Source organism: Dipteris shenzhenensis, chromosome 15 (genome assembly GCF_047967505.1).
Source record: "Dipteris shenzhenensis isolate YYH24624 ecotype China chromosome 15, Dip_SZ_1.0, whole genome shotgun sequence".
Taxonomy (NCBI): Eukaryota; Viridiplantae; Streptophyta; class Polypodiopsida; order Gleicheniales; family Dipteridaceae; genus Dipteris; species Dipteris shenzhenensis.
This window is the reverse complement of record NC_141610.1, coordinates 29522555-29549022: the sequence shown is the minus strand read 5'-3', so window position 1 is coordinate 29549022 and position 26468 is coordinate 29522555. Positions and strand designations below refer to the sequence as shown.

General features: G+C 42.2%; 1 protein-coding gene across 4 annotated transcripts; it reads left to right on the top strand.

Moving 5' to 3' along the window:
• The first annotated feature begins 23003 nt into the window (after positions 1 to 23003).
• On the top strand, positions 23004 to 25057 carry LOC147893652 (DnaJ heat shock amino-terminal domain protein (DUF1977)). 4 transcript variants are annotated; one of them, XM_087386547.1, is made up of 2 exons: positions 23004 to 23138; positions 23667 to 25057. In XM_087386547.1, the coding sequence occupies exon 2, from the start codon at positions 23753 to 23755 to the stop codon at positions 24851 to 24853; it is 1101 nt and encodes a 366-aa protein (XP_087242673.1). In that variant the 5' UTR covers positions 23004 to 23138; positions 23667 to 23752; the 3' UTR covers positions 24854 to 25057. The 4 variants fall into 4 exon arrangements, with proteins under 4 accessions (XP_087242673.1, XP_087242672.1, XP_087242674.1 ...); XM_087386546.1 differs by having other exon boundaries at positions 23015 to 23138; positions 23670 to 25057; XM_087386548.1 differs by lacking the exon at positions 23004 to 23138 and adding an exon at positions 23180 to 23214 and having other exon boundaries at positions 23670 to 25057.
• The last annotated feature ends 1411 nt before the right edge of the window (positions 25058 to 26468 follow it).

The window sequence follows — 26468 nt, the reverse complement described above, 5'->3', positions numbered from 1 at the left end:
CATGAAATTGAGTATAGTTAGAGCAGGCACACACATCAAAGATTAGCTCAAAAGTGGTTGTGGAAGGCATGGGCATCTAGCTTGTGCATAATAGGTGCACACAGTGAGAAATATATTGGTCACCGAGGACCATTATGAAGCGAAAGGAAATTACACTATGGAACAAAAAGAGCTAAGCCACTATAGCTCCATAGCCATCATGAACCTTCTGTGAGTGTATCTAGGGAGTGCAATGCAAGAGATTGTTTGGTGAGTAAGTGCTCTATTGGTGCAATGCAAGAGGCATTTTGATGCTTATGAGAGTCCAAAAGGAGTCGAAAAACCAGTATTCCACTACGGGATGGGTCCATTTTTTAGAGATGACAAAAGTGAGCTACAGCAAAGTATAATTAACTCGACTGGGTCATCATAGAGTACTAATATAACCTGCACTTTTTAACGTAACTCTAGAGCACAAGGCTAGCATTCAATCTCCTAAAGCAAAGGGGAGGGGGAACAAGCCCGAGCCTATAAGCTAACAAAATAACCAGGTGGAGGCGGTCTGTCGATATATTATCCAAGGTATTGGGACTAAGATCTGACCTGGGGAGTGCGCCTCACTACTATACATAGTGTAGAGTGATGCGCCATGAGTCTGAGCTTCAAAAAACTATGAAGGACCTAGGGTGACGCCATGAGTATGGTAGTCCCTCCATTAGGGCAACAAAAAATAGGGACTGTTCTTTACGTGGAAGCATGGAAAATAGGGCTGTCGGTTAGCTAGGTTGCATGATAAGGTTCAAGCTTAGAGTGTTACAATGGACATACTAGAAAGTTCACAGTGTTCAAGCTATAATGAATAGCCAGCCCCTGTGAGGAAATTGGAACGAAAACCTGCAGAGGGAGTGTGATGCAGAGTACTTCAAGCTATGTGCAAGCATCCCTGTAATTTCACATGTTGTCCTTGTATAGGTAATTTTCACATTAGCTCTCGAGTGTCTGCTGCTCTGGAGTCTATTAGTCGAGTAATTGAGCATAACCAACATTGTTTGGCATCCGTTAATCTAGCACATAGCCTAGACACAAACTAAGGAGTCTCAAGACAATCATAGCCATAAACATGCTTAAGAGTAGGCATTATTAGTATGTTACACGCATGCATGCCAGCAGTGATTGTGAGCTAGTATCCACATAGAAAAATCTACTTACCAAATCGGCTTTGTTGTATATGATTATCAGAGTGTTGTTCCATTTCTCTAACGATGGTCATTATGCCTGCGATGCACCCCAACCTCAGAATTATGTGAAAGTAATTTCACGTGTATGCGGCAATCAGAAGCTCTTCCTTCACGATCGTCATTCTTTCTTTCCAAGCATATGAGAGAGCTAGGTACGTATCACCACTTTATATAGCTTTCTCAGCCTCGTGAGAGTACTACTACCCATTGGAGTGCTATAGAAGTCAACTGCTCGAGCCTATAGATGTCCATTGTATGCATAGTGTCACGCAATGATGAGGAGGAAGAGTAGTCGATAAATCAATTATTGGAACATACCATTTCTATTTCCATAATGGCTCCTCTGACTTCAAAAATTCATAGCTCTCACCTCACAACTCTGATTCACTTCAAACTCACAGCAACATTTCTCTAATTTTGCCTATGAAATTCCCATACAACTTTGCCTCCCTCCTCCCTCCTTGTTATCCACCTCTCTTATGGGATTGGCTCCTATTTCACTCCTACGAATTCAATTAACTAATTTGAATTGCCTTTCCCTAATCTCAAAATTAACCTAAGCTTTAATCTATTATCTCGTTGCTTGCCCTCCACCCTGCCTCTCCCTGGCTTTGCCCTCTACCCTTCTCTCATTCTCTCTAATGGCAACTACGACCCCCCGAGTGGCTGTTGCATCTTGAATAATAGGGACCCAAAAATGGCTGTTTGCAATGTTTCTAAGCTTCATTTATCTTTGTTTTGCAATGTTTCTAAGCTTCATTTATCTTTGTTTTGCAATGTTTCTAAGGCAGTTGAAGCCACATTTAGCTTGCCTTCCCATTTAGGACTGACAGGTCAATTGCTTTGGCTTAGTCATTTGACACTCATATGCTCGAAGGCGGGAGACGAAGGCTGTTTGGCTTGTAGGAGAGATCAATAGATAAGGATGGAGGATGATTTTGGCCCATGATTTCATCAAGTGAGCCATGGAATTGCTGTTGAGAGTTCACGCTCAACATCATGTGATCATGTGTGCATAGCACCATCACGTGATCATATGTGCATAGCACTAACCTTATAGAGTGCTATAAAGGAAAGGGTTAGATCCCCTAACCCTAACCCTAAAAGGGTTTGTATATATTCTATTTTTTCAACTAAATCTAGTGTACAGTTAGTCATTGGTGGTGTGCTCTCTAGCTGTGCCCTCTCTCCTCATCTCCACTCTTCTCCTCTCCCCTCTTCATATTGTCATGGTATTAGAGCATGGTTTTGCCTTCCACTGAGGCGCCATCCTTCTTGTGAGAGATTAAGAGATTGAGAGATTGAGAGGTTTCTATCTTTCATTCCGTTGATGAAAGATTTCCATTTCCTTTGAAAGAAATTTCTGTCATTGTTCTTGATAGATTTTCGTTGAGAGAGAGTCCAAGACCTTGGCATCTTTAGCTCTCATTGTAGAGCTCTTCTCCACCTTCATTTTGTTTTAGAAAGTTTTCAGATCTGATATCTAGAGCTCAAGATATGGTGTTGAAAAGATTCGTTGGTTTCCTTGAGTGTTCAATGAGAAAGAGACTTTGTTCTCTGATTTTTTGAGAGATTCTCTGTGCATTCCTTAAGGTATTAGGAATTCTGTAAGGTCTAAGAGCAGCTCAGTTAAGAGCTCCGAGTAGCAGCAGTTCAATTGCAACGACTCCCACAACTCTATCAACCACGAGAGGTATCGCCCATGCAAGCCACCTTTACACAACCGGCAACGAGCCCCTATAACAGCAACCACGGCTCCTGCAACAAACTCCGGCTCTGCGTCAACTCTGCGTCAACTCTGTTTAGGGTTTAGGGTTTAGGGTTTTAGGGTTTAGGGTCTAGGGTTAAGGGTTTTAGGGTCTAGGGTTTAGGGTTTAGGGTTTTTGTGTTTTAGGGTTTAGGGTTTTTAGGGTTTATGGTTTAGGGTTTAGGGTTCAGTGTTTTTAGGATTTAGGGTTTCGAATTTAGGGTTCAGTGTTTTTAGGGTTTAGTGTTCGGGTTTTAGGATTCACAGCTTAGGGTTAAATAAACCCTAAACCCTAAACCCTAAACAAACAAGGCTCTATCAACTATTGCAACCCATCGATGGCTCTGTCCATCTCCTGCTTCAGCGATCTATCCGCCATCGTAGCTCCCTGCAAACCCCAGCCACAACGGGCTCCCAGCGACCACTACCAGCTTCACTTCAGTCCCCTGATGCAATCTCAAAGCTTTAAAAATGGCTTGTAACGCAGGAGTCTCTCCCCTTGGTTTGACGACGGGGTGCTTGACACGACTGGTCTCTTGCTTAAGGCACTCGTGTGCCTCTCATTGCCATCTACAGCTATGTCTACGTCGTGCTTAACACTTATAGGGCAGCTGGCTTCAGACTCGATCAATGGTACGCGAAGCTGATCGATGCAAGGGAGGACAAGTCGCTTACTACACAGCTCGATAGCCCGTGAGCAACAATCTCCACAGCTGAGACTCTCCAACACGCCAGCAGTTCACCACCCGGTTACAGCCTCCGACGTCTCCAACGACCATCACGATCGCCTCTCCACAGGCGGCTCCTTCAACAGCTCCCGTTGTGTCTAGCCTCACTCCATCGCACTCAACGAGCCCTGCAAGGCTCCCAGTAGCCTCCAACGAGCTCCTACGCAAAAGTCGCCTCACCAGAGCTCATGGGCTCCCTCGTCACACAACGCTCCTTCAGTGAACTCTACAGCTAGCCCACGCACGGGCAACAACCAAACATTCCTCCAAATGGCCGACGGAGAAGATGACGAAATCTTAAAGATTCCGTCAGCACCTTAAAAGATTTCGGCTGACCACGTAGCGACACGTTGCCAGGTCTTATCCTTAGGGTCACCACACCCCAGGGCTTGGTCAAGGACCAGCCACATGGTAGACCTTATATGCCACATCACCAGTGCCAGCTCAACAGTCCACATCATCATCGACTGCCATGTCATCAGCTGCCACGTCAGCTTACCCACATCATCAGCCACGTCAACAGACACATCATCCTACCACATCATCAGTGACACTTCATCATTACCATGTCACCTCTGCCACCTCAGTAGTGCCACATCAACAGTGCCACCTCAGCAGTCTAGTCAGCATTGACCCCTGCCAGGCACACACAGTGCTCCACAGGCACTTCATGTGACCACTCCTACCACCTCAGCACAGAGCTTCACTGGCACACCTCTTGCTAGGCACAGTGCCACATCATCACTGCATGTGACTCATAGTGACACATCATCATTGAGCACCCTTTGCACTCCTTTTGCCCCTCCACTTAGATCAAGTCATATCTCTTGATCCAGGAAGAATTTGAGGGCGGTCCAAAAAGGAAAGTCGCTCGTTTTTTTGTGCTCCACGCGCTCATCATATCATGCGCACATTTCAGCGCAAGTTACACTCACATTTGAGCCTCACCGTCAAAACCACTTCCTTCATGCACATTTGTCTCTACATCGATGCATCTGACCCAGCACTTAAAAAGAACAAAAGAAAAGGAATTATTTGCTATTCTTTCATTAATCGACGGTTGGTTTAGATCTAGATCAAAGTAGACTAGATCGCCATAGAGGGGACGCTTTGAATTTTCCCAAGTTGCCAATCGAAGCCATGCTCGAAATTCTCGACTAGTACCTACTCGGAGTCGGTCCATACACTCACATATAGATTCACATCATTACATTACCTGAAACCTTACGTTCATCAATTTAGTGAGTAGACTTCAGAGTTGAGAGGCATTGCAGATTGATTCAGTGGGCAAATAGCACTTGATTTCACACACACATGCCACCATTGTAAAGCCTATTTGGCTATCTCACGACATCGTGCACATCATTTTAGCCTTGTAAAGCCTCTTGGCTATTCCCGACATCATTGCCACAAGCCTTGTAATATTGATCAAATTTTATATATTGCAGTTCTATCTTCACCGATGGTACAAAGATTTCACTTGGCATATTCAGTGTATTTGTAGTTGATTCATACAGAGATTTTCACGACACTTTTGAGTACATTTCTTGCACCATGTCGACTAGCAACCTCAATCTGGAGGCATTTGCTAAGTTAGACAACTCCAATTACAGTACATGGAAATACCGAATGGAGACCATTCTTGTGCTTTAGGACAAATGGGAATATGTCGATGGGTCTACACCTAGACCGTTGGACAACCCAGCCACCAATAGCTCTACTCCATCTATTGTCATAGCACCAGCAATGGAATCTACATCGGGATCTACATCTACACAAATAGTTTTCACACCAGTAGTAGATCCTGCCATTGCCCAAGCTCAAGCAAAATGGGATAAGAAAGACAAGTATGCCTATCACCTGATCAAGCAAAATGTGCAAGATGTCATGCTAGGACAACTCAACACAGTCAAGACATCAAAAGAAGCATGGGATATGCTCGTAGCTCTCTACAAGTCCAAGAACACATCCAAGATTCTCACCTTGAGAAACCAGATCAACCAGAGATTCCACAACAATAGTGAAACCGGTCATGCTTATGTACTCCGCATTAAAGACTACAACAATCAACTTGCAGCAGGAGCAGAGACTATGAACCCCGCAGAAATGGTTCAAGTCATTCTGAATGGACTAGGAGAGGGATACGAGAATCTAGTCTAGACTATTGCCATCCAACGGCAAATTCCAACACTGGAAGAACTTCAGTCAGTTCTACTTGGTGAAGAACTCATGACTCAGGCCATTCAAGCACGTAAAGGTCATTCTAATGATTAGGCATTCACAGCTTCAGATAGAAGCAAAGACAAATGCAGAAACAGAGGTAGATCATACCAAAAAAGTGGTCATCATCAACAAAATCAAAGTTAGAATCAGCATCAGCATCAGCATCATCCTTAGCAACATCAGAATCAGCAAAGAGGAAATCATTCCAACCGAGGAAGATTCCAAGGACGAGGGAATGCATCCACCAATGTGTCAAACATCCAGTGCAACTACTGTCACAAGTTTGGACACTATGAAAGAGATTGCCGCAAGAAGTAGTACAACCAAGGCAGTCAATCCAGCAGTAATCGTGAGGGAATTCTCGAGGAAGAGGAAATCATCGTGGTGGACATTCTAGTCATAGTCATTTTGCAAATGAACATGGAAATATGTTTCTTGCAAGTGAGGAATTGCATCAGACTGATACAATGCACCTAGACACTGATTTCAATTCTAAAGAGGATTTCAGCTATCAAGTCGACCAAGTGGAACATGATCCTTGGTACATCGACAGCGGTGCATCATCTCATATGACAAATCATCAAGAATGGTTCACAAAAATGAAGCCATTAGAAGGACAAAAAAATGTCATCTATACAGCAAACAATACACCAAATCCAGTTCAAGGGACAGGTGTTATCCCTATGAACAATTTCACTGGTACAAAAGGATTAGTCAAAGATGTGCTCTATGTTCCGAAGCTTAGCAAGAACCTTTTGTCAGTAGGTCAAATGATGGAACACAACTACAAAGTCATTTTCGACGGTGATGAATGGACTATCAGAGACAAATCCAAAAGATGTCAGCTAGTAGCAAAAGGTGTCAAGGAAGGATGCTTATACAGAATGCTAGCTACAGTACCAGATAAGCATGCCATGTTAGCTCAAATGCAACAGATGCCACTATCTGCAAAATGGCACAAGAGATATGGTCATGTCAACTTCAAGTACTTGTTAGATCTTAGGAATTAGAATATGGCAATTGGGATTCCGAAGCTACAGTTTCTTGGAAAAGTTTGCAAAGCATGCTGCTTCGGCAAACAAAAGCGAACCAACTTTGTCAGAAGTACCTCTCGTGCACGAGGTATTCTTGATTTGATACATACAGATGTATTGGGTTATGCCCAGACCCGCAGCATCAATGGTTCACTTTATTACTTGACCTTCATCGATGACTACAGCAGATATTGTTGGGTCTACTTTCTAAAAGAAAAATCTGAAGTGTTTTCTAGATTTCAAGAATTCAAAGCCATGGTAGAAAACCAGACAGGCAAAAAGATCAAGGTCATAAGATCAGATAGAGGAGGTGAATACATGTCTGCAGCATTCATGAATTTTTGCAGAAACCATGGCATATGAAGACAATTCACATGTGCAGATACTCCTCAGCAAAATGCAAGAGCTGAAAGGAAGAATGGGACTTTAGCAGACAGTGCTAGAGCAATGCTTAGTGAAAAGCATCTTCTGAATCAGTTTTGGGTAGAAGCAAAAACTACAGCTAACTACTTGCTTAATCGGCTTCCTACCGAACTGATACAAGGTATGACTCCGTATGAAGCATTCACTGGACACAAGCCACGCATTGGGCATCTCCGCATATTTGGTTGCATAGAATATCGCAGGAAATTGGATGCAAAGTCACGCAAATGCATCATGGTTGGCTATAGTGAAGAAAGCAAAGCATACAAATTGTATGATCCCATCAACTGCAAAGTCATTATCTCCAGTGATGTAATCTTTGATGAGGAATGAGAATGGAAAACCTCACCCACATAGGAGATAGAAGCATCGACTTCACAGTCATTTACAGAACAGGTTGATGAAGAAGAGCAAGAATTGCCAGCAACACCTCAAGCAGAGCCACAGCAGCTCAGACGGTCTACTAGGGAAAGCAGACCACCAGCCAGATTGACATATGCTCAGAAAGGCAAAGCAATTCAGGTGGAAACCACCAACTATGCTCTTATGACTACCATCAGAAGAGCCAGTGTACTTTGAAGATGCAGTAGACAAGCCAGAATGGCAAACTGCTATGAATGAAGAAATGGATGCTCTGTATAAGAATAACACCTGGGAATTATGTGACCTTCCACCAGGAAAGAAGGCCATAGCAAACAAATGGGTATACAAAGTGAAGTACAATCCAAATGGAAGTATTCAGAGATATAAAGCCAGATTAGTTGCAAAAGGATTTGCACAACAATATGGTCAAGACTATGATGAGACTTATGCTCCAGGAGCAAAGATGGATTCCATACAGTTCTTGATATCACTAGTGACACTCAGCAAATGGAATGTGTATCAGCTTGATGTCAAGAATGCATTTCTTAATGGTTATCTAGATGAGGAAGTCTACATGCAACAACCAGTAGGTTATGTTGAACCAGGAAAGGAGAAAGAGGTTTGCCATCTCAAGAAAAGTCTCTACGGCTTAAAACAAGCACCCAGAGGTTGGTACAGTAGAATTGACAAGTATTTTGCTGATCTAGGATACATGAAATCCAATGCAGATCATACTCTCTATTACAAAGTTCAAGGGAAAGACATTACTATTGCACTTTTGTACATAGATGATCTGATTGTGATAGGAAGCAAGGATAGCTTCATCAAAAAATTGAAACAAGACTTATCTGCAGAGTTCGACATGAAAGATCTTGGACTTATGCACTATTGTCTTGGAATTGAGTCCTGGAGAGATTCAGATAGCACATTCATGAGTTAGCTCAAGTATGTTGATAGTCTCCTAAAGAAGTTTCATATGGCAGATTGCAAGTCTTAGATTGCAGCCACTCTTATGGAACAGAGTTTGAAACTTACTAAAGATTCAGAAAAGCCTACAGTCAATGACAGATATTACAGGCAGCTCATTGGATCTCTTATATATCTGACAATCACACGGCTAGATATTTGTTATGCAGTAAGCTCACTAGCACAGTTTATGGCAAATCCAAAACAGTCTCACTGGAATGCAGCCAAAAGAGTCTTGAGATACATCAGAGGTACAAGATAGTTTGGGATAGAATACAGAGGAAGTCATCCACAATTGCATGGATACTGTGACAATGACTATGCTGGAGATCATGAGACCAGGAAATCGACACAGGGATATGCATTTTTCCTTGGTCAAGGTGCTATATCATGGTTGTCAAACAAACAACCAACTGTTTCTTTGTCTTCAACTGAAGCATAATATAGGGCATTCACTACAGGTGCATGTGAGGCTATATGGCTCAGAAGACTATTGTCAGAAATAGATTACTTTGATGAGTCAAAGCCAACAACAATATACTGTGATAATCAATCGGCTCAAGCATTGGCCAAAAATCCAGTATATCACTCCAGGACAAAGCACATTGATGTTAGAGAGCACTTCATCAGAGAAAGAGTGTTACTTGGTGACATCACACTGTAGCATTGTGATAGCAAAGAGAATGTTGTAGACATCTTTACCAAACCACTCGGTAAAGAGCTATTCGAGAAACACCGACTAGCTCTTGGTTTGACGCAGAGGAAGGACATTCCCATTAAAGGGGTGTGATGGAATGTAATGATCGGTCCTTCTTCGATTCCCCAGGATCATCATCTTGAGGGAAGGCCTACTTCATGATGTTGATCTTGAGGGAAGGTGTTGAGAGTTCACGCTCAACATCATGTGATCATGTGTGCATAGCACCATCACGTGATCATATGTGCATAGCACTAACCTTATAGAGTGCTATAAAGGAAAGGGTTAGATCCCCTAACCCTAACCCTAAAAGGGTTTGTATATATTCTATTTTTTCAACTAAATCTAGTGTATAGTTAGTCATTTGTGGTGTGCTCTCTAGCTGTGCCCTCTCTCCTCATCTCCACTCTTCTCCTCTCCCCTCTTCATATTTTGTCAATTGCCATTGCAGACATTGTGATGGAGTTGGATAGTGACAGAGAGGCCTCCATAGTCGAAATGGGTAACGTACAATGCAACTTTTGTCTAGCGGTAGATGATGGTGGGTGAGAGGAGACAAATGAAGAGAGATAGATAGATAGATAGATAGAGAGATAAATATATATATATATATATATATATATATAGAGAGAGAGAGAGAGAGAGAGAGAGGCAGCTGCTCAGACTGAGGACTCAGATTGAAAGAGCAAGGAAGGGGAGATATCTATAAGGGAGAGATGGAGGCAGCAAGGTGGGAGGATCACGAAACTTCTGGAATGCCTCCTTCTCGAATGCTTCATGACTACTGTTAATGCATCTAATTTTGTTTGTAATGCTTACGTTAATCCCTTAATTCACATCTCCCATGCTCTGTGTTAATTCAAATACCCATTTTTTGAACATCGTGGGCACCTATTCTCGTATCAATTGAAAAGATACTACACCTCTAGTATTCATGTGATACCTTTATGATGGAGAGTAGTTCATAACACTGAACATAGTAGTAGCTGCTTCATGTTTGAATATAAACACATATGGTTGTATGACACTCGGGCTGCTCGTGAGTATTACTACGTATCGTAGCATTGCAGATGCTATCTACTTATGCCTAGGGTCGCCCACTGTATGCTCTATGTCAAGCAATGCTTAGGAGGCAGAGTAGTTGTTGATCCTTCTAGCTCGTGAAGACCTAGGACTTGATGGTTATCTTAGATGATTTGTTTGTCTTTATATAGTGATTTAGTTTATTCCAACTAACTCAATCGGTTCCTCTGCTCCTGTCACCTATGTGTGAATAACTCCATGTCTTGATGTGAACTGACTAAGCATAGGACAAAGCTTGATTTATGCATGTGATATAAAATAAGCATTTTAAGGGACTCTCCTTATCACATGTCCCACCCAAATGTTTAGAGGTTGGTCTTGATTTTAAGTCTTTAGATGAGGGGCATTGCTCTTATTCAAATCAATGTGATCCTTGCCATTGTAGAGCAGATCACGTGAATAGAAATCTTGACCATTTTTAAGTTATTTATGTAGAAGGCATGTAACTCAGCTTGTTGTAAAGATTTCAACATTAGTATTTAGTTTAGATAAAACCTATATGCTATATGAGTTCATAGTTTATCATGTCTAGACGAATTTTTACCAATGGCATGTATAGTCATAAAAAATGCCTAACAAGGTCCAATCTTATGAGTGTTGGTTGAAATCATGTCGTAAAAGTTTGTGTGGTATAGGCAAGTCAAGTATGGGCCACAAAACTTGCTTTAATCCATACAACTTATTTACAATGCTCACCCATTCTTTTCAAAGATATAATTCTCTACTGAATGTAATCCATGAAGATATGGAGCTATATAAAAAAATGTCAAGGTCTAGCAATGATAGTCTAACCAGTTCATATCATGTAGATACAAGCGTTTGTGTGTGTGTGTTTAGATTTAATAATCCCATCAATAAATGAACCATACAATTAATTCAATCATTTGGATAAAAAGGCACTGGTTGGAAAATATAAATAAATGAAACTAAATAGAAGTACCTTTTGACAATATTGAACGCCAAAACTTTTATAAAAAAGACAATAGGCAAGCCGGCAAAAGAATTTTTCTTTATATCGAGTTTGCTGACTAGAATTAGTACAAAAAATGTCGAATCTATTAGGTAGTCCAGGCACCGAGGTCAGGGTCCACTTACCTGCCACCATCCAAACCAACCAGTTGTTAGAACAATGAAGTTGAATTTGGGTAGACAGGTAATGCCTATATCCCCTGGCTTGTTATCACTTTACCAAAGAACATGAATAAACCTTCAGAATTCTAAGATAAAAAGGAGCCTTAAAGGAATTTATGAACATAGCGGGGTTTACATTCTAAAGAATTACACGATAAAGTGTAAAAATCCTAAGGGGGGGAATCCACTCCCTTCAAATGATTCATTACCAAAAAAGTTAACCATCAAGATTCATAAGGCATAATGACAAGTAAAATGATAGAAAGGGGTTATTTCACACCTATTAGTGCAAACATTATCCTCTTTGCAAATGCTAAGGGGGGTAGTCCACACCCGTATAAAATTGACTTCAAAATTTTTTAGAATTATAACGAAGGGGGGTATTCCACTCCCCTCAAATCAATTCTTTTTATGAGAACTAAACCATCACTCAAGTAGAGGAATTCACTTATTAAAAAAAAGAAGGGGGGTTTTAGGAGGATTAGTATCAGAAAAGAAAGAAATTAAGGTAACAACATGGTTTTAAATTAGATAGTAAATTACTTGAAAATGTTTTTGCAACATAAAGAAAATAAGACAACGAATAAAAAACTACTTGTATTTAACTAAATGTTAGATACATATATATATACATATATAAGTTCCATAAGAAAAGAAGGCATAAAAGAAGTAATTAACACACTTAGAAGGCAACCAAGATGAAATGAAATGAAAGCAAAACACAAAAAGAGGAGAAGTTATAAAAGTTTAGAAAAGGAAAAAAAGTAAAAGGAATAAAGACGAAAACTTACAATCCTAAAAGCCCATGTAAGCCAAAGCAATAATAGGCTAAGAAGAACCTAAATACTCAAATAAATAAATAAATATTAAAAAATATATAAAAGTAAAGCAACGATTAAAGCCTTAGAGGCGACAAAATGCAAAGACGGTCCGAAAAGAGAGTACGTAGAAGAAGGAGGCAGAATAGAGGAAGGAGGCGGCTAATTGTGTAGGAGAAGAAGCCAAACAATAGAGTTAACATATGTAAATTCGGAAGGGTAGAAGGAGGTGCAAAGACAGAGAGCACGTAGTCATGCCACTGCAAGTTCCGAGAAGGAGAGTGTGTAGTCATGAGCAAGCAATGTGAGCAATCATTAGGTAACTAGCATGCTTAAGCATCACATAGTTTGAGCTTTCACGATCGTCGCGAGCTAGCTAGTTTAGTGAGTCAAGAACAAAGAAACGTCCTTAGCACAGGACTAGTCAGACACTAGAGTGAGCAACCAACCAACAGACAAAGGCAAAGTGTGGTATCGACCTTGAGAGGTAGACTTTTTGCAAGCTTTGCCAAAAGTAGGGCAGAAACCTACTAGTAGCCGGGCAAGGGGCTGTGTGAAAAAAAGAGGTTATGAAGGAAGCTAGCAAGACGGCGAGGTGGTAGATCAGTGAGAAGAAGAGCAACAAGAAGTTATAAAAAAGGGGAGGAACAAGCAAGGGCGGTGGGTTGTGTAAACCAATGTAATGTTCACATGTGGGTTAGGTAGGGGTGGCTAGGTACGGTGTAATTGGTTAGGTAGGGGTAAGAATGGGGTTGGGGGGTTTGCATGTAAGGGTTAATGGGAAATTAGTTAGGGGGTTTAAAAAGTTAAGGGAGTATATGACAAGGGGGGTTTAAGGCATTGGGTTGACATGTGGTTGGGGTAAAAGGGGTTTCAAAGAGACTGAGTTGTGTGGACCATAATTAGGGGGTTAGATAAGGTTGCGAATGTGAAAGAAAATACAAATAAAGGGGGTAGTATAATAAGAGAGGGTGTAGGGGATTAATATAGTATAGTATAGGGGCATAATGAGTATTAAGTAACACTTATGATTAATAGCTATCTAAGGGGTACTAGTTAGCAAGGGTTATTAGTTAAGCTAAGGGCAATAGTTATCTAAGGGGCAATAGTCTAGAAATAAATTAAAAATAAAATCTTCTAAGTAACCTTATAATACACTCAAGGGCATTAACCAAAATGAAGACTCTATAAAAATAGTGATAACTCAAGATGCCAAGTTTGATGATGAATAGGACACAATGAAAATGCTAATCAAAAAGATTTGTTCAGTCTAAAAGTCATGACTCTGAGCTTGAAGGTTTGAAAGAGGACAAGGGAGCAACATTAGAAAATCAAAAGTCACTAGATGAAAACTTTAAGAGGCCTAGACAATTCTATAGACATTGAAGGATAATAGTGCATATGATATGGTTAAATCTAGTTAAATCTAGAGAAATGTAGTGCGGTATGTGGGATCAAAAGGTCCATAGACCATAAGAGAAAAGGAAATGTATGATAACTACAAGTAAACCCAGCTATTACCTTCGACAAATGGGTTAGGGCAATAGAGAGAACAAAGATATTCTTTAAAGGAATTAAAAAAAGAGTGGAAAAGTCAAGACAGGAGAGATGAGAGAAACCAAACTGACTGGGCCTTTTTGGTAAGGAAAAACATTAAAAAACTCAAACCCGCTAAATGCACGCACTGGAAAAAAGAAAAGAGCAAAAATTCAAGAGCCTAAAAAGGCACCCTGTTGGCTCCTTGACACATTAAAAGACAACAAACAAGATACTCCTCTGCCAGCCTGTACGAGAGCAGCTGTCCGAAAAGAGCATGCTAGTTTTTTTGCTTATGCTTTGGTTGCTACAGCATGCAATGAAGAGCCCTTAGGTCATCAAGATGCCTTTCAGAATGATTGTTGGATGAAGGCCATGGAAGCTGAATTGGATTCTATCCATCAGAATAACACTTGGGAGTTGTGTGATCTGCCTCATGGCAAGAATTCCATTGGAAGTAAGTGGGTTTACAAAATCAAACGGAAAACTGATGGATCAGTGGACCGTCCCTTCCCCTCTTAACCCTCTCCTCTCCCTCTCCCTCAACCCCTCCCTTCCCCCCCTCTCCGCCTCCCCCCTCCCTCCCTCAACCTGCCTACCTGCCCCCTTGCCTATGCCCTCTAGTCCCCTCTTCCCACACCCTCAGCCCGCCTCCCCTCCGCCTTTCTTCCTCTCCCCCTCTCCCCCCCTCCTCCCTTGCCCTTAGCCCACCTCCACCCCCCACCCCTTCTCCCGCCCCCTTCCCCGCCTCTCAGCCCCTCGGCCTTTCTCACCTCTCTTCCCTCCCCCTTCCCCTCTTCCTATCCCCTGCCCCTTCAACTTGCATCTCCCCCCTTTTCTTGCCTCCCTCCTCCCTGCCTGCTTCCTCCTCTGACCCCTTCTCCTCCTGTCTCCTCTTCCTGCCCTCTTCGTCATTCTCCTCCCCGTAGCCTTGTTGGAACGGACGGAGCTTTCTTCTGTTCGAGTCGACCTTCTCATCTCGATTGGCGATGGATCCTCCCTCAGCCAATCCTTCTCCGCCTCCACCGGCCACGAAAACTATCACATTTTCAAAAGATGAGTTTCAAGTTGAAGAACTTTCAACAACTCAAGAAGGATGTAGAGCTTGAATGCTTGACCACTTTGATCGCATGCATTTATGGATCTCGCCCTTCTAGATCACACGCTGAACACTGGATGCTTGTGGTGCTTCCCCCAGACCTCACCCCTCGATTTAGAGATGTTTGCCTCTTCGAACGAGGCTTTTTCCAGGTTGTTTTTTACTCTCCAGAGGCTGCGAACTCCATGCTCCAAGCCTATACCTGGGACACAAGAAAATTTTCTTTAGTGCCTTCTCTCTAGGCTCTGACCCTATGGAGGAGGATAAGGAGGTGTTTTTGCTCTTCATCAAGTTTCTCGGGCTCCTCTAGGTCTACCATCGCCTTCTTTAGGTGATTGGGGAGCACTTTGGTATGGTCATTGAGGTCCCACCCCTCCCTGGGTTGCCTTTGACAGCTATCTCTGCAGAGGCAACCAAGTCTGACGAGGCCCCTAGAGTTAGGATCCTTACGAAGGACCCTAACATTTCAAATAATCATCTTTCTCCAAAGCCCGGATGGATTTTTGTTTCGGTAGAGAGTGGAGGTCGCAGGTAGGCAGGACCAGTGTAGGATCTGCAGGACCCTTGGGCATTTCGCTAGGGATTGTTGCCCCAACAAGAAGAAAAGGCCCAAAAAGCCTTCTAGTACAACAGCTCACTCCCCTTCGCCCTCGACAGGGGGTGGGACAGCTCCTGCGCTTGCTCCTCGACCTAGGTAGGGTGGTGGTACTGCTCCCCCATGACAGAGCCTCCCCCTCCATAGAGTGCCCGCCTCTTGCCTCTAGTGCCTCACATCCCCCAGCAACACCCGCAACACTTCATTCGGTCGCAGTTCGTATGCAGCCTCCACCCCCGATAGTTCAAGAGGTGGTCATCCTCAACTACACCTCCTTAGGAGCTTTGGAGTCTCATGTTCTGGTTGTTCCTAGTGTTGCACCTCACGCAGTCCAAGACACTTTAGCTGCATTTGCAGCCCCGGTTGCAGCCTCTCACCTGGACCCAAAGGTTGCCCCTCTCCCTGACCTCGCACATTCTCTGGTTGGAGGGGCCTCCGCAGGTTTTTAGACACAGGGCTCTTAGGAGAAGTCTTCAGCTCCCCTTTTGGATAGAGAAAAGGTGGTTGGGTACCTCATTATCCTCTGAAGGGATCCTCCTCACCCCTATGTCGGGCCTGATTCATAGGAACTCCTTTTCAGCCTTGGCAAATTTCCACGAGAAGGACTTACCTTTGGTGAGGTAGTGATTGGGATTCCTATTGACAAGGCATCTTCTCCTTCAGGTGAAAAGGTGTTTTCTCATGTTGATTTTCTGCCACTTGGTTCCATCCCTCGCTCTTTGAGTAGGAGGTCTTCCCCTGTTGAAGGGTTTGTTTCTGCCACTAGGTCGAGTAAGATGCTCCATTCTACATCCTCCCACTAATGAAGATTGTTAGCTGGAACATACAAGGCCTTGGTGGCGTCCCTAATTGCCACCGCATACACCTGATTCAGAATCAGCTTCCTCTAGGTGTTACTGGCGGTTCTATTAACGCTTTACTCTTGCAGGAGCACAAACTGGATGTGAGTGATTGTACAAAGTCAGGCAAAGCTACTTTCAGGTCACACCTTTTGGTCATGTGCCTTTAGTACTAGGGGAGGTACTTGTATTTTAGTTTTGGATTATTTTCTCCCCTTGGTTGTCAGACATGGTGTGATCCTCATGTGATCTTATCCTCTAGTGGGTTCTTCTTTTGATTGGGGGTCACAAGGTTGCACTCCCTTTATGCCCCTAATAATAGAGGGGATCATGTATTGTTTTGGAAGGGGTTGCTCTCCTGGGCCCCCATTGCAAATTCATGGGTCATAGGAGGGGACTTCAACATGGTAGAGTTACCCTCAGATAAAAAAGGGGGCAGAGAGGGCGGCATCCATTCTTTGGAGAGGGCAGCATGGGATGCCTTCCTCTTCAGTTTGCGTGGCAAAGATGTTTGGCTTGATGATGCTTTTCACACTCAGTGACACAGTCACTCTTGTTTTCTTGCTCCAATAGGAGGACGTAGATGCCTGTCCATGCACGAATTGATCGATTTTATGTTGATGATTGGGCCTTGGATAGAGGAGGATCAGTTTGCATTGCTACTGGGGTTTCCACTTCGAATCACTTTCTGGTAGTCTGATGGTTTCCGAGCCACATTTGAGAGGACTTTCTACCAGCATTAGGATTCCTGATACCCTTTATGTAGAGGAAGACCTCTCAGAGGCAGCTTTGCAGATCTGGGTTTCTCATGTGCAGGGTGGAGTGCCCTCCCCTTCACATATGGCGATAGCCCTCTCTCATATTAGCAACTTTTATCATCTAGTTGCTAGTACCAGGAGACGTGAGATTCTCAGATGAGAGATTGGTGTTCGCCAGCAATTGGCAACTTTGCAGAGGGAAGAACAGAAGAGGCCACTTGATGCTTGGAATCAGGAGCGCCTTGCTGCAGCAAGGGCTCATTAGCAAATTTTGTTGGATCAGAGAGCAGAGTTTGCCTTCCATGCATAAGAGTCCTTTTGGATATAGATGGGAGGTAGAGTCAATAAGTAGTTCTTCTCTACTCATGGCCCCAGACATAGTAGAGAGAGTGCGTCTTAGCTTATTGACTCAGACTGAGTTTTGCAGTCAGATCCAGATGTCATCATGCACATAGCTACACATTTTTATGCCTCTCCTCTTTCAGTAGTTCCTAGTAGTGTGGTTGTAGATGATGGCAGACAGGTCATTTGGCATTGTATCCCTAGGTTGGTGAGTCCAGATATGAGAGTCTCTCTTGATGCACCTTTTACCAACCTAGAATTCAAGATTGTTCTTCTTGCCCTTCATACGTGAAAATGCCCAAGTTCAGATGGGCTTACACCCTCTTTTTTATTGAGCTTTAGGGATATGATTAGGGATCACATCACCTCAGGCCTACAAGGTGTTTGGGACTCCAGTGAATGCCTAGTTCACTTATGGAGGGTCTCATACATTTTATCCCAAAAGGGAGGTGTAGAATTTAGTATCATAGTGAAGACCCAATTGGGAGATTGTTACAAAATCTTGGCGAAAGCAATCTGCCTGCAATTGCATCCCTTACTCCCTGATCTTATTCATGATACACAAACAGGGTTTGTTCATGGCAGAAGCATTTTTTATAATATATTCTCCTGTTGGGAAGCTTCTGAATGGGCCATGCAGAGCAGTCAAAAGCTTGCAATTCTACTCCTGGACTTTGAAAAAGCAAATGACAGGGTAGATTGGGTCTTCTTGGAGGGCACCCTTCATCACTTTGGATTTTCAGATGCATGGATCAGAGGGGTCTGAGCCTTGTACAAGCCAGCCCATATTTCGACATCAGTCCGTCAGGGATGCCCTCTTGCCCCTTTCTTTTTCCTCTTTGTGGCTGAGGCTATGAGCATTTTTCTGAGGTCTCAAGCTGACATTCTTGGGCTTAGACTTCTACTCAAATGGGAAGAGGACCTCGTGGATTACGAGTTAGCGGATGACACTGCTATCTTCTTGGAGGCCTCTCCTCATACTCTCACTTCCTTCAGGACAACTTTGGATTTGTTTTGTAGTGCAATAGGTGCTCACACCAATTGGAACAAGTCCAATGGCTTTTGGATTTGTGATGATGACAATCCATATTGGGGGGCTAATTTGGATTTCACATGGTTTTAGAGGGGTGTGTCAGTCAGATACCTAGGATGCCAGGTTGGTTTGGGCATCTCCTCTTTGCAGCAGTTTGCTCCTGTGTTGGAGAGCATTAGGAGGAAACTCCTTTTCTAGATTCAGCGAGACTGGACCACACAAAAAATTAATGTATTCACAATAGTACAAAGGTAGAGAGAAAAGCTCAACCCAAGACCACTCAAAATATAGCTCATGAGGTGGGAGATAAAGTCAATCCTAAAAAACCCCTACTATAAACAGTAGGGGTGGAAAAGCAATTTCATCCTAAAAACCCATCACAAAACCCCATCAATGCAGCAGAGAAAATCTCAATACACAACCTTTTTCATCATATGAAAACCTATATTAGAGCAAAGTGAAAAGAAGGAGAATGATGATGTCGTTGAAGAGGGCACCACTAAATGACTAGAAATAGAGCAAACATGAAGATCAAGCATGAACTTTCAACTAAGTCAAGCATCTACCAAGAACCTCCATGTGTTGATCGGGAGTGGTAAACACCCTCCATTGTTGTAACAAGAGCCGATTGGAAAGGAAAGGGGGAACGACTTCCAAGTAGAAGGCTACAGGGGAAAGGGGGAAGGAAGGGGGGGTGGCAGTGAACAAAACTTAGCACTACTGCCCCCACAAGCAGTGAGTGGCTAGTTATAGAATGAAAGAGGAGCTATGCCAAATTTCACTTATTTTGGGTTCCTTCATTTATAAAAAAAAAATTCATTTGCAAAGTTATACAAGAAACGTAGGCAAGAGAAACTAGAAAGAGAAATTGGTCAAACTTCTTTTGGGATTTCAAATCCATACTATGTCAAGAAACTCAAAAGTAGGAATGTTTACTATTGCATGCTGTTTACATAGACTTTGATAAGGTGTTTATTTAGGCAAGATAATCTTGAAACAAATATTGGTCAAACTTCTAGTGGGCCTTTAAAGCCATACCATGTCAAGAAACTCAAAAGTAGGAAGGTTTATTGTTGAAAGACGCTTTTGGTAAGATGTTTATTTTAAATAATAGAATCTAGAAATAAAGAATGTTCAAACCTCTTTTAGGACTTTTAAGAAACTCAAAGGTAGGAAGCCATAGTATGTCACAAAACTAAAAGTAGGAATGTTTATTGCTGCAAGATGTTTACGTAGACTTTGATATGGTTCGATAAGATTTGGATGACATGAGATATGGATGTAGTGGAGTGGCGAAAAGTGCATTAATGAAGGCCAACGGAACTTTGAGTATATCAGAGGAATATTGGGCTATTATTAAATTTATGATTGAAAGATAGTGGCCAAGATAAGGATAGATAAAGCTTAGACAAAGGAGGCAAGTATGCCTTGAAGAAAAATTTGAAAGTCAACACATTTTGATTTTCATGTGTAAGTATGTATTTTTACTTCTATACCATGGTTGACTCATGAAGATTTCATTCGTAACATATATATAGAAAAGACTACAAAAGGTAACTAACAAGTAAGGATATATAGGATAGATAGCAAGAGAGAAGGTACAATAGATGTAAGTGTAAAAAAAAAGGTAGAAGTGAAATTGACAAGAGCAAAGACAAGATATAGGACATCATCTATATTACTAGAAAAATTTGCATCATAGCAGTGGGCTATCAAATTCAAAATCCTTGCTATACCTCAACACATTCCATACATACCCTTATAGTATTGTAAGATTTTCTTCATAGCTCTCAAATAAGATTGTCTTAGTTCTTATTCAAACCCCATTAGTAAGCAAACTGCATTAAGATGACTATGTTTCAAGTCAATCTAACCTCCCACCAATTGCCCAGATATATGCATCCACTTGTGCAAAACCATCAAACTTGCTTAGTTCTCAATTGGTTTCTATAATTGTTTCCATGGGCTTGCTATTTGTCATGTTGTCCCTTTCAAAAGCCCATTGCATATACCCTCAACAATAAGAGACTGCTTTAAATATGTAGCACACTACTATAGTATGCCATGCAATACGCACATGCAATAATAGCATGCTTCAGATCTATAGCACACTCCTATGCCCATGCAATGTGCATCCACCCTAGATTTGCCTATGTCAAATTACCTTTATTTCATCCACCAAAAAATGATCACTAAGAAACCTTGCGTATGTTTAAACAAATGCAAGTCTAGATCAGGATCAGTTTTGAGAAGAACTTTTCATACATATTTAGTTTGTGAATATTAAGGTCTAGGTGCTCGATTGAGACTGTAAAGATCCTTCTAATTTTGCATGCAAGTTTCTCTTATATTTTCTTTAGGATTTATTTTGAAATCATTCTGGCTATATGATGTAGGCTCGCTCTTCTAATAAACCATTAGGAAATGTTGACTTATCATCCAAATGATCTAGTTTTCACCCATAATGGGAAGACACTGCAACTTCAATGCTTATGGTTGTCCATTAAGCAACATAAGAAAATGTCTCATTATAGCCAATCCATCTTACAACTATTCTAGCTTTCTACTTGTCTATACTTCCATTTAACTTGTAGTTTATCTTGTAGATCCAGCTACTACAAGTCATATGTTCTTTCCCTCATTGTGCCATTCCACCAAATTTAGTTGTCATTCTTGTGGTTTGATTATACTCCCACATTCTTTTTGCCTTGAAATATCTTTAAGGTTTGTAGGATCATGCAAATCTACAACTTGTGCCATCAATGCAAGGTTTACTTGTTTTTCTTTTAAAACATAAAGGAGGGTTTTATATTAACAAGTCAAAGTGAATTGTTATAGAAAATACAACTGTTCCTTTCAGAAACTGCAACCATCACTGCTTAGAGAATCTAGTATTCTTCCTTTGGGACAGACATGCCAGGGCAAAAGGTAATAGATACAACAATAGTGTTAGAAGGGCGGTGTGTCTATTGTGCATATCTTAGCTCCACATTGCACTAGGATTCACCTTGTCTCTAAGGCATCTCTTGACACCCATTATTTGACTTCTAGTAAGGTTCCAGACTTTGGTTGAGTACCTACAGCTCATGAACAGATGGGGAATGTCCTCTGTCTCCCTTTTGCAACGTGCACATTTTTTGTCCCCATGCCAAATTCTTTGGGCTTTGCTGGTTGTTCAGACTCATTTGTGAATGATGAGCCATAGCAAGCAAGACCCTTTCTCCGAGATTTCCTTATCCCACATCTTCTCAAGCCTCCTTTCCCACACTGCCACTGGGTCTCATCTTATCCATTTTCAATTGAGATGTGCAATTAGGTCTTCTTGGTGATAGGAACTAGGCAGAGTTGATTTTGCCCCGCCCATCTAAACTCTCTGATCGAAGGCTTGGCCCTTCCTCCCATCCATGTTAGGAATTCAACATCCCAAAGATTCTGTCGCACCTTGATTAGGGTGGCATCAAATCAATTGAGTCTGAATTTTGCCGCTACAACCTCTTCGCTCTTCCACCTTTTGTTTAGTGTGTCCCACATGTCTTGCCAGCATCTAATTCCTTTTTTGTTGAGGCGGAGAGCCGCTTTGACGGCAAGTTTGTCTGTCGGGTATGAATTCTAGATGACTAAAAACCAAACAGAGTCCTGGCTGGTAGAAAGTTCCTATTTTCCTCGAGAAACCTTTTCAAAGGAGATGCAGCTTGAGAAGTTCCCATGCTTTCCACATCTCCTTCCATAGTTCCGATCCTTTGGCCACGAAGCATTCCCTGCTGGGGCTGAAGGCAGCATCACAGGTGATCTAACCACACTTTTTACAAGTGCAACTTTGTCTTTTGAAGTTTGTATAAAGAAACAACATCATATACACAACCACATGTACATAGTCGCTACAACCCATCATCAAGAGTAAGGACTTGTTTTCCTTGTATTGGTGGCATAATATCTCATTGCTTAACGATGACCATAACTACAACTGGACCTCCCTATTGACCCTTCTTTCTAGGAGTTGACCCCTACCTTGGAATGGCATTAAGTAAGATCTCTTACGTCAAGGTCCGCGGTCGGCTCGAATTTTCCAACCATCCGAACCATGGCACTTCCTTCAAGGAAGACTCAATCTGTGGACGCTCACGTCAGAGTCGAAAGCGATTCCATGGCTTGCTTTGTTGGCTGTTGGAAGTAAGTTCTCGGGTCACTATCACATTTGAAGATACTTTCAAGGCTTGTCGCGGGGCCCTCGACGTACAAGAAAGCCTCAAGGGTCTTGGGAGGCTTTTCCCCAAGATGAACGGCTGGAGTTCTATCCATTTTCATCTTGGGGAAGAGCCTCGCTTGAGCTTTTTCCCTAATACCCAAGGAGATCAAGGGTGGGTTAAAGGGTTGGGTTAATATAGTATTTAGGTCTGGCATGTTGGGAAATCCATTTTGTGCAGATCTTCTTCTTTGGCAGGCAATTATTGGGTGCCTTGGCATTGGGTGCCTTGCCAGGGACGGTGGATCGATCGCCCACATCAGGTACGATTGCTTCCCCGCTCTATTCTCATTCTCTCCGTCCAGATCTCTTCCCGCCTGCTCTCTGCCGGCACCCAAGGTTAGGTTTTGCATCGTTGGGTCGTGTGTGTTTGTGTGTGTGTGAGAGAGAGAGAGAGAGAGAGAGAGAGAGAGAGATCAGATGCACTGGAATGATCACGATTTGATGCAGCGAGCGGTAATACGGTGGGATCACTTGCTTCAGATTTACATCTTCCATTACTGGGTGTTGGTTTTATCTTCCCTGTGTGTATGAGACACGAGAGAGAGAGAGAGAGAGAGAGAGAGAGAGAGAGAGAGATTTGAATTCCTTTAGACGTAGAATGAATCGATCGAGAGCATGAGTCTGAGATCTGTGACAGATGCCATTTTGGGTACGTCCGGCTTTGGCATTTACTAAAGCAAAATTTCAAGTAGTGACAGCTCAAGAACAATCGTTCTTTATTTCTCGCCATGGTTTTTGTTTGCGAAGTTTTGATATTGGACCTGAATTGGGTTTTTTTTGGAATAAAGCAGGTCTTGAGAGCCGTCGATTGGTTGTTTGACGTTGCTGAAGTTTGCAAAGGTGTGTGTACGTAGAATTGTTTGCTGCACTGAAAATGGACAGCAACAAAGATGCCGCACAGAGGTGTGTGGACATCGGCAACAAAGCTTTGAAGGACGGGGATAAGACTCGTGCTTACAGATTTTTAGCAAAAGCCAAACGGCTGGACCCCAATCTACCTTTGGAAGATGTGTTGTTATCATTGTCAAAGGAAAATGAAGAGCAAGGAGGCTATGATAGGGACTTACCTCAAGATAATCAGGCTGATAAGGACTTCGGGGAGCATGAGACAAGTAGCTCAGGTGTGGGAATGAACCGTTGCAATGGTGATTCTGCACCGCAGACAGCTTCAGAATTCACTGCTGATCAGATTGAGATTGTTCGTCGGATCAAGAGGACCAAAGACTATTACCAGATTCTAGGACTGAACAAGGATTGCTCAGCTGAAGAAATTAGAAAAGCATATAGGAAGATTTCTTTGAAGGTCCATCCCGATAAGAATAGTGCTCCTGGGGCAGAGGAAGCTTTCAAAATTGTTTCAAAGGCATTTGCTTGTCTAAGTGATCAAGAACTTCGGAAAAAATATGATCAATACGGCCCGGAGGAAGCTCATGAGGTAGCTCATCAGAGAAATTCTAGGCGGCACAGCAACGGCTTTGTCTACGAAGAAATGTTTGATGCAAATGAGATTTTCAATTCGTTTTTCTTTGGCACGCCCTATGCAAGCAGTGGATTTCAACGTGCACATTTTGTGAGGACTCATAGAGCAGCTGGACATCAAGGTGGGGGAGGCCAAACCCGAGAGGTACATTCTGGAGGTTTGCTAAACTTCTTACAGCTGCTACCTATTCTGGCCTTGTTTTTAATTAGTATTTTCCCATTTTCCAAGCCTATCTACAGTTTAGAGCAAGCTGCACCGTATCAAGTTCAATATCAGACCAAAGAGCACGGGGTGCCATTTTTTGTGAAGTCGCATGATTTTGACAGAGATTATCCTCTTGGAAGTCCATCTCGTAGGAGTGTTGAAGCCCAAGTTGAAAGAGACTACACAGAAATTCTTGCTCATAACTGTCGTAGAGAACTGGGATTGCGGCAATGGAATCCTTCAATTAGAATGCCCAACTGTGACCGGCTGAAGGATTTCCGTGTTTACTGATGTTCTTGTGTACACGTGCGGATGGGCTGGGAATCTTCTGTCTCTGTACCATCATTATTCTTGAAAGGTCTAAATTTAGCCGTTTGACAATGGCAGCTCAGTAATTCAAAGTTTGGGGGCTATTTCATCTTTTAAGGTCTCTGATGGCAGATATGATATCTGTTCTTTTAATTTAATGGGATAATAGATGGCATATTTGTGTTAGTATGTCTAATTTTTCAAAATACTTTTTTTGGGTGGAGAAATTGAAGCCATTGTGAGTTTCACAGCAGATGTGAAAAGCGATTGGCGAACTTGGGAGCATGAACTGTAACTGTAAGCACGATTAGGCGCGTTGAGGGTCTAGCAGACTTATGCAAGGCCTTAATAAGGTCTAGTTGTAATGATATTAAAGTTAAGACCAAGCTTCAACGTAGTGGAGTTGAATAAAACTCCCGTCGAGGCTTGCACAACTTTTTGAGAATAAATACAGAAAAAGGGAGGGGGGGGGGGGGATCTCTGAAATCTGGTGTCTTTGCAGACAAACTCTCTGTGTTTTGTTCTTGGTCTTTATGCACTAGTTTCGTTGTTAATTATTAATCTTCTTACTTATGTTGTCCTCGAGAAAACTGGCGATTCTTTGTGTTACAAATACATAGTTAATGGGCCGTTGCGCCTCTCTTTGTCAGTGTTTCACACTCAGAAGACAGGGTATGTGAGTTACTTTTCAAAGAGAAGGTTCTCTGTATTTGGTTCTCTCTTATGTGTACAATTGCATGGGTTCTAGAGGGTGGATGATCTAGACATACACCGGCTGAATCTCTCTCTCTTTGTGCCACTCTTTGTCAGTGTTTCACACACACAAGACAGGGTATGCCAGGTACTTTTCAAAGAGAAGGCTCTCTGTATTTGGTTTCCTCTTATGTGTACAACTGCGTGGGGTTCTAGAGGGTGGGATGATCTAGACAATCTCTCTCTCTCTCTCTCTTTCTCAGGATGGAAAGGTTTATTTGTGCAGGGGTCCCTTTGCCCCCACTATGCATGACACACCTAGACCCATGTGTCCATTTATGAGTCTGCATTCATTCACTGAATTGCATATATGTAGGTACACATGACAAAAGTTTCTCTGGCTGGGCAAGAGTGCATCAAATCACTCTTTAGGGGTTTATAAATCTCTTGCTGCCATAGGGTATACTGCGTGCAAAGTAGTGTAATGACTTAAAATTCTTAATCCTGGGTTTAATTATAATAAGCATCTTCCTTCAATCATCCTTTTCCTTGGCGTGGTCTTCCAAAGTTAAATTGTTCTTGTTGGTGGGTGTCTTCAACTCTAAGCAAGCAGATAGTGCTCTGATACAAACTTGGAAGAAGAGTTTTGTTCTGGCTCAAATGTAAGTCGATAAGGCGGCAAGAACATGAAGATATCTCTCCATTATGGTACTTGTTTGCCTTTTATTTCCTCTGCTCTTTATGGTAGTTTGTCTACTGATTTGCTATTGCTTTTTGAGCAATTATAGACCCTCAAACAATTGGGTAGACACCTTATTCAACTTCTTTGACTCAAATAGGACTTTATGTAGTTTGTCATTACTCATTTGCCATTGCCTTCTGAGAAAGAATAGACCCTCAATAA

What these genes read in the sequence shown, in the direction of transcription:
- LOC147893652 (XM_087386547.1), top strand. Translation starts at nt 23,753, where the DNA reads ATGGACAGCAACAAAGATGCCGCACAGAGGTGTGTGGACATCGGCAAC.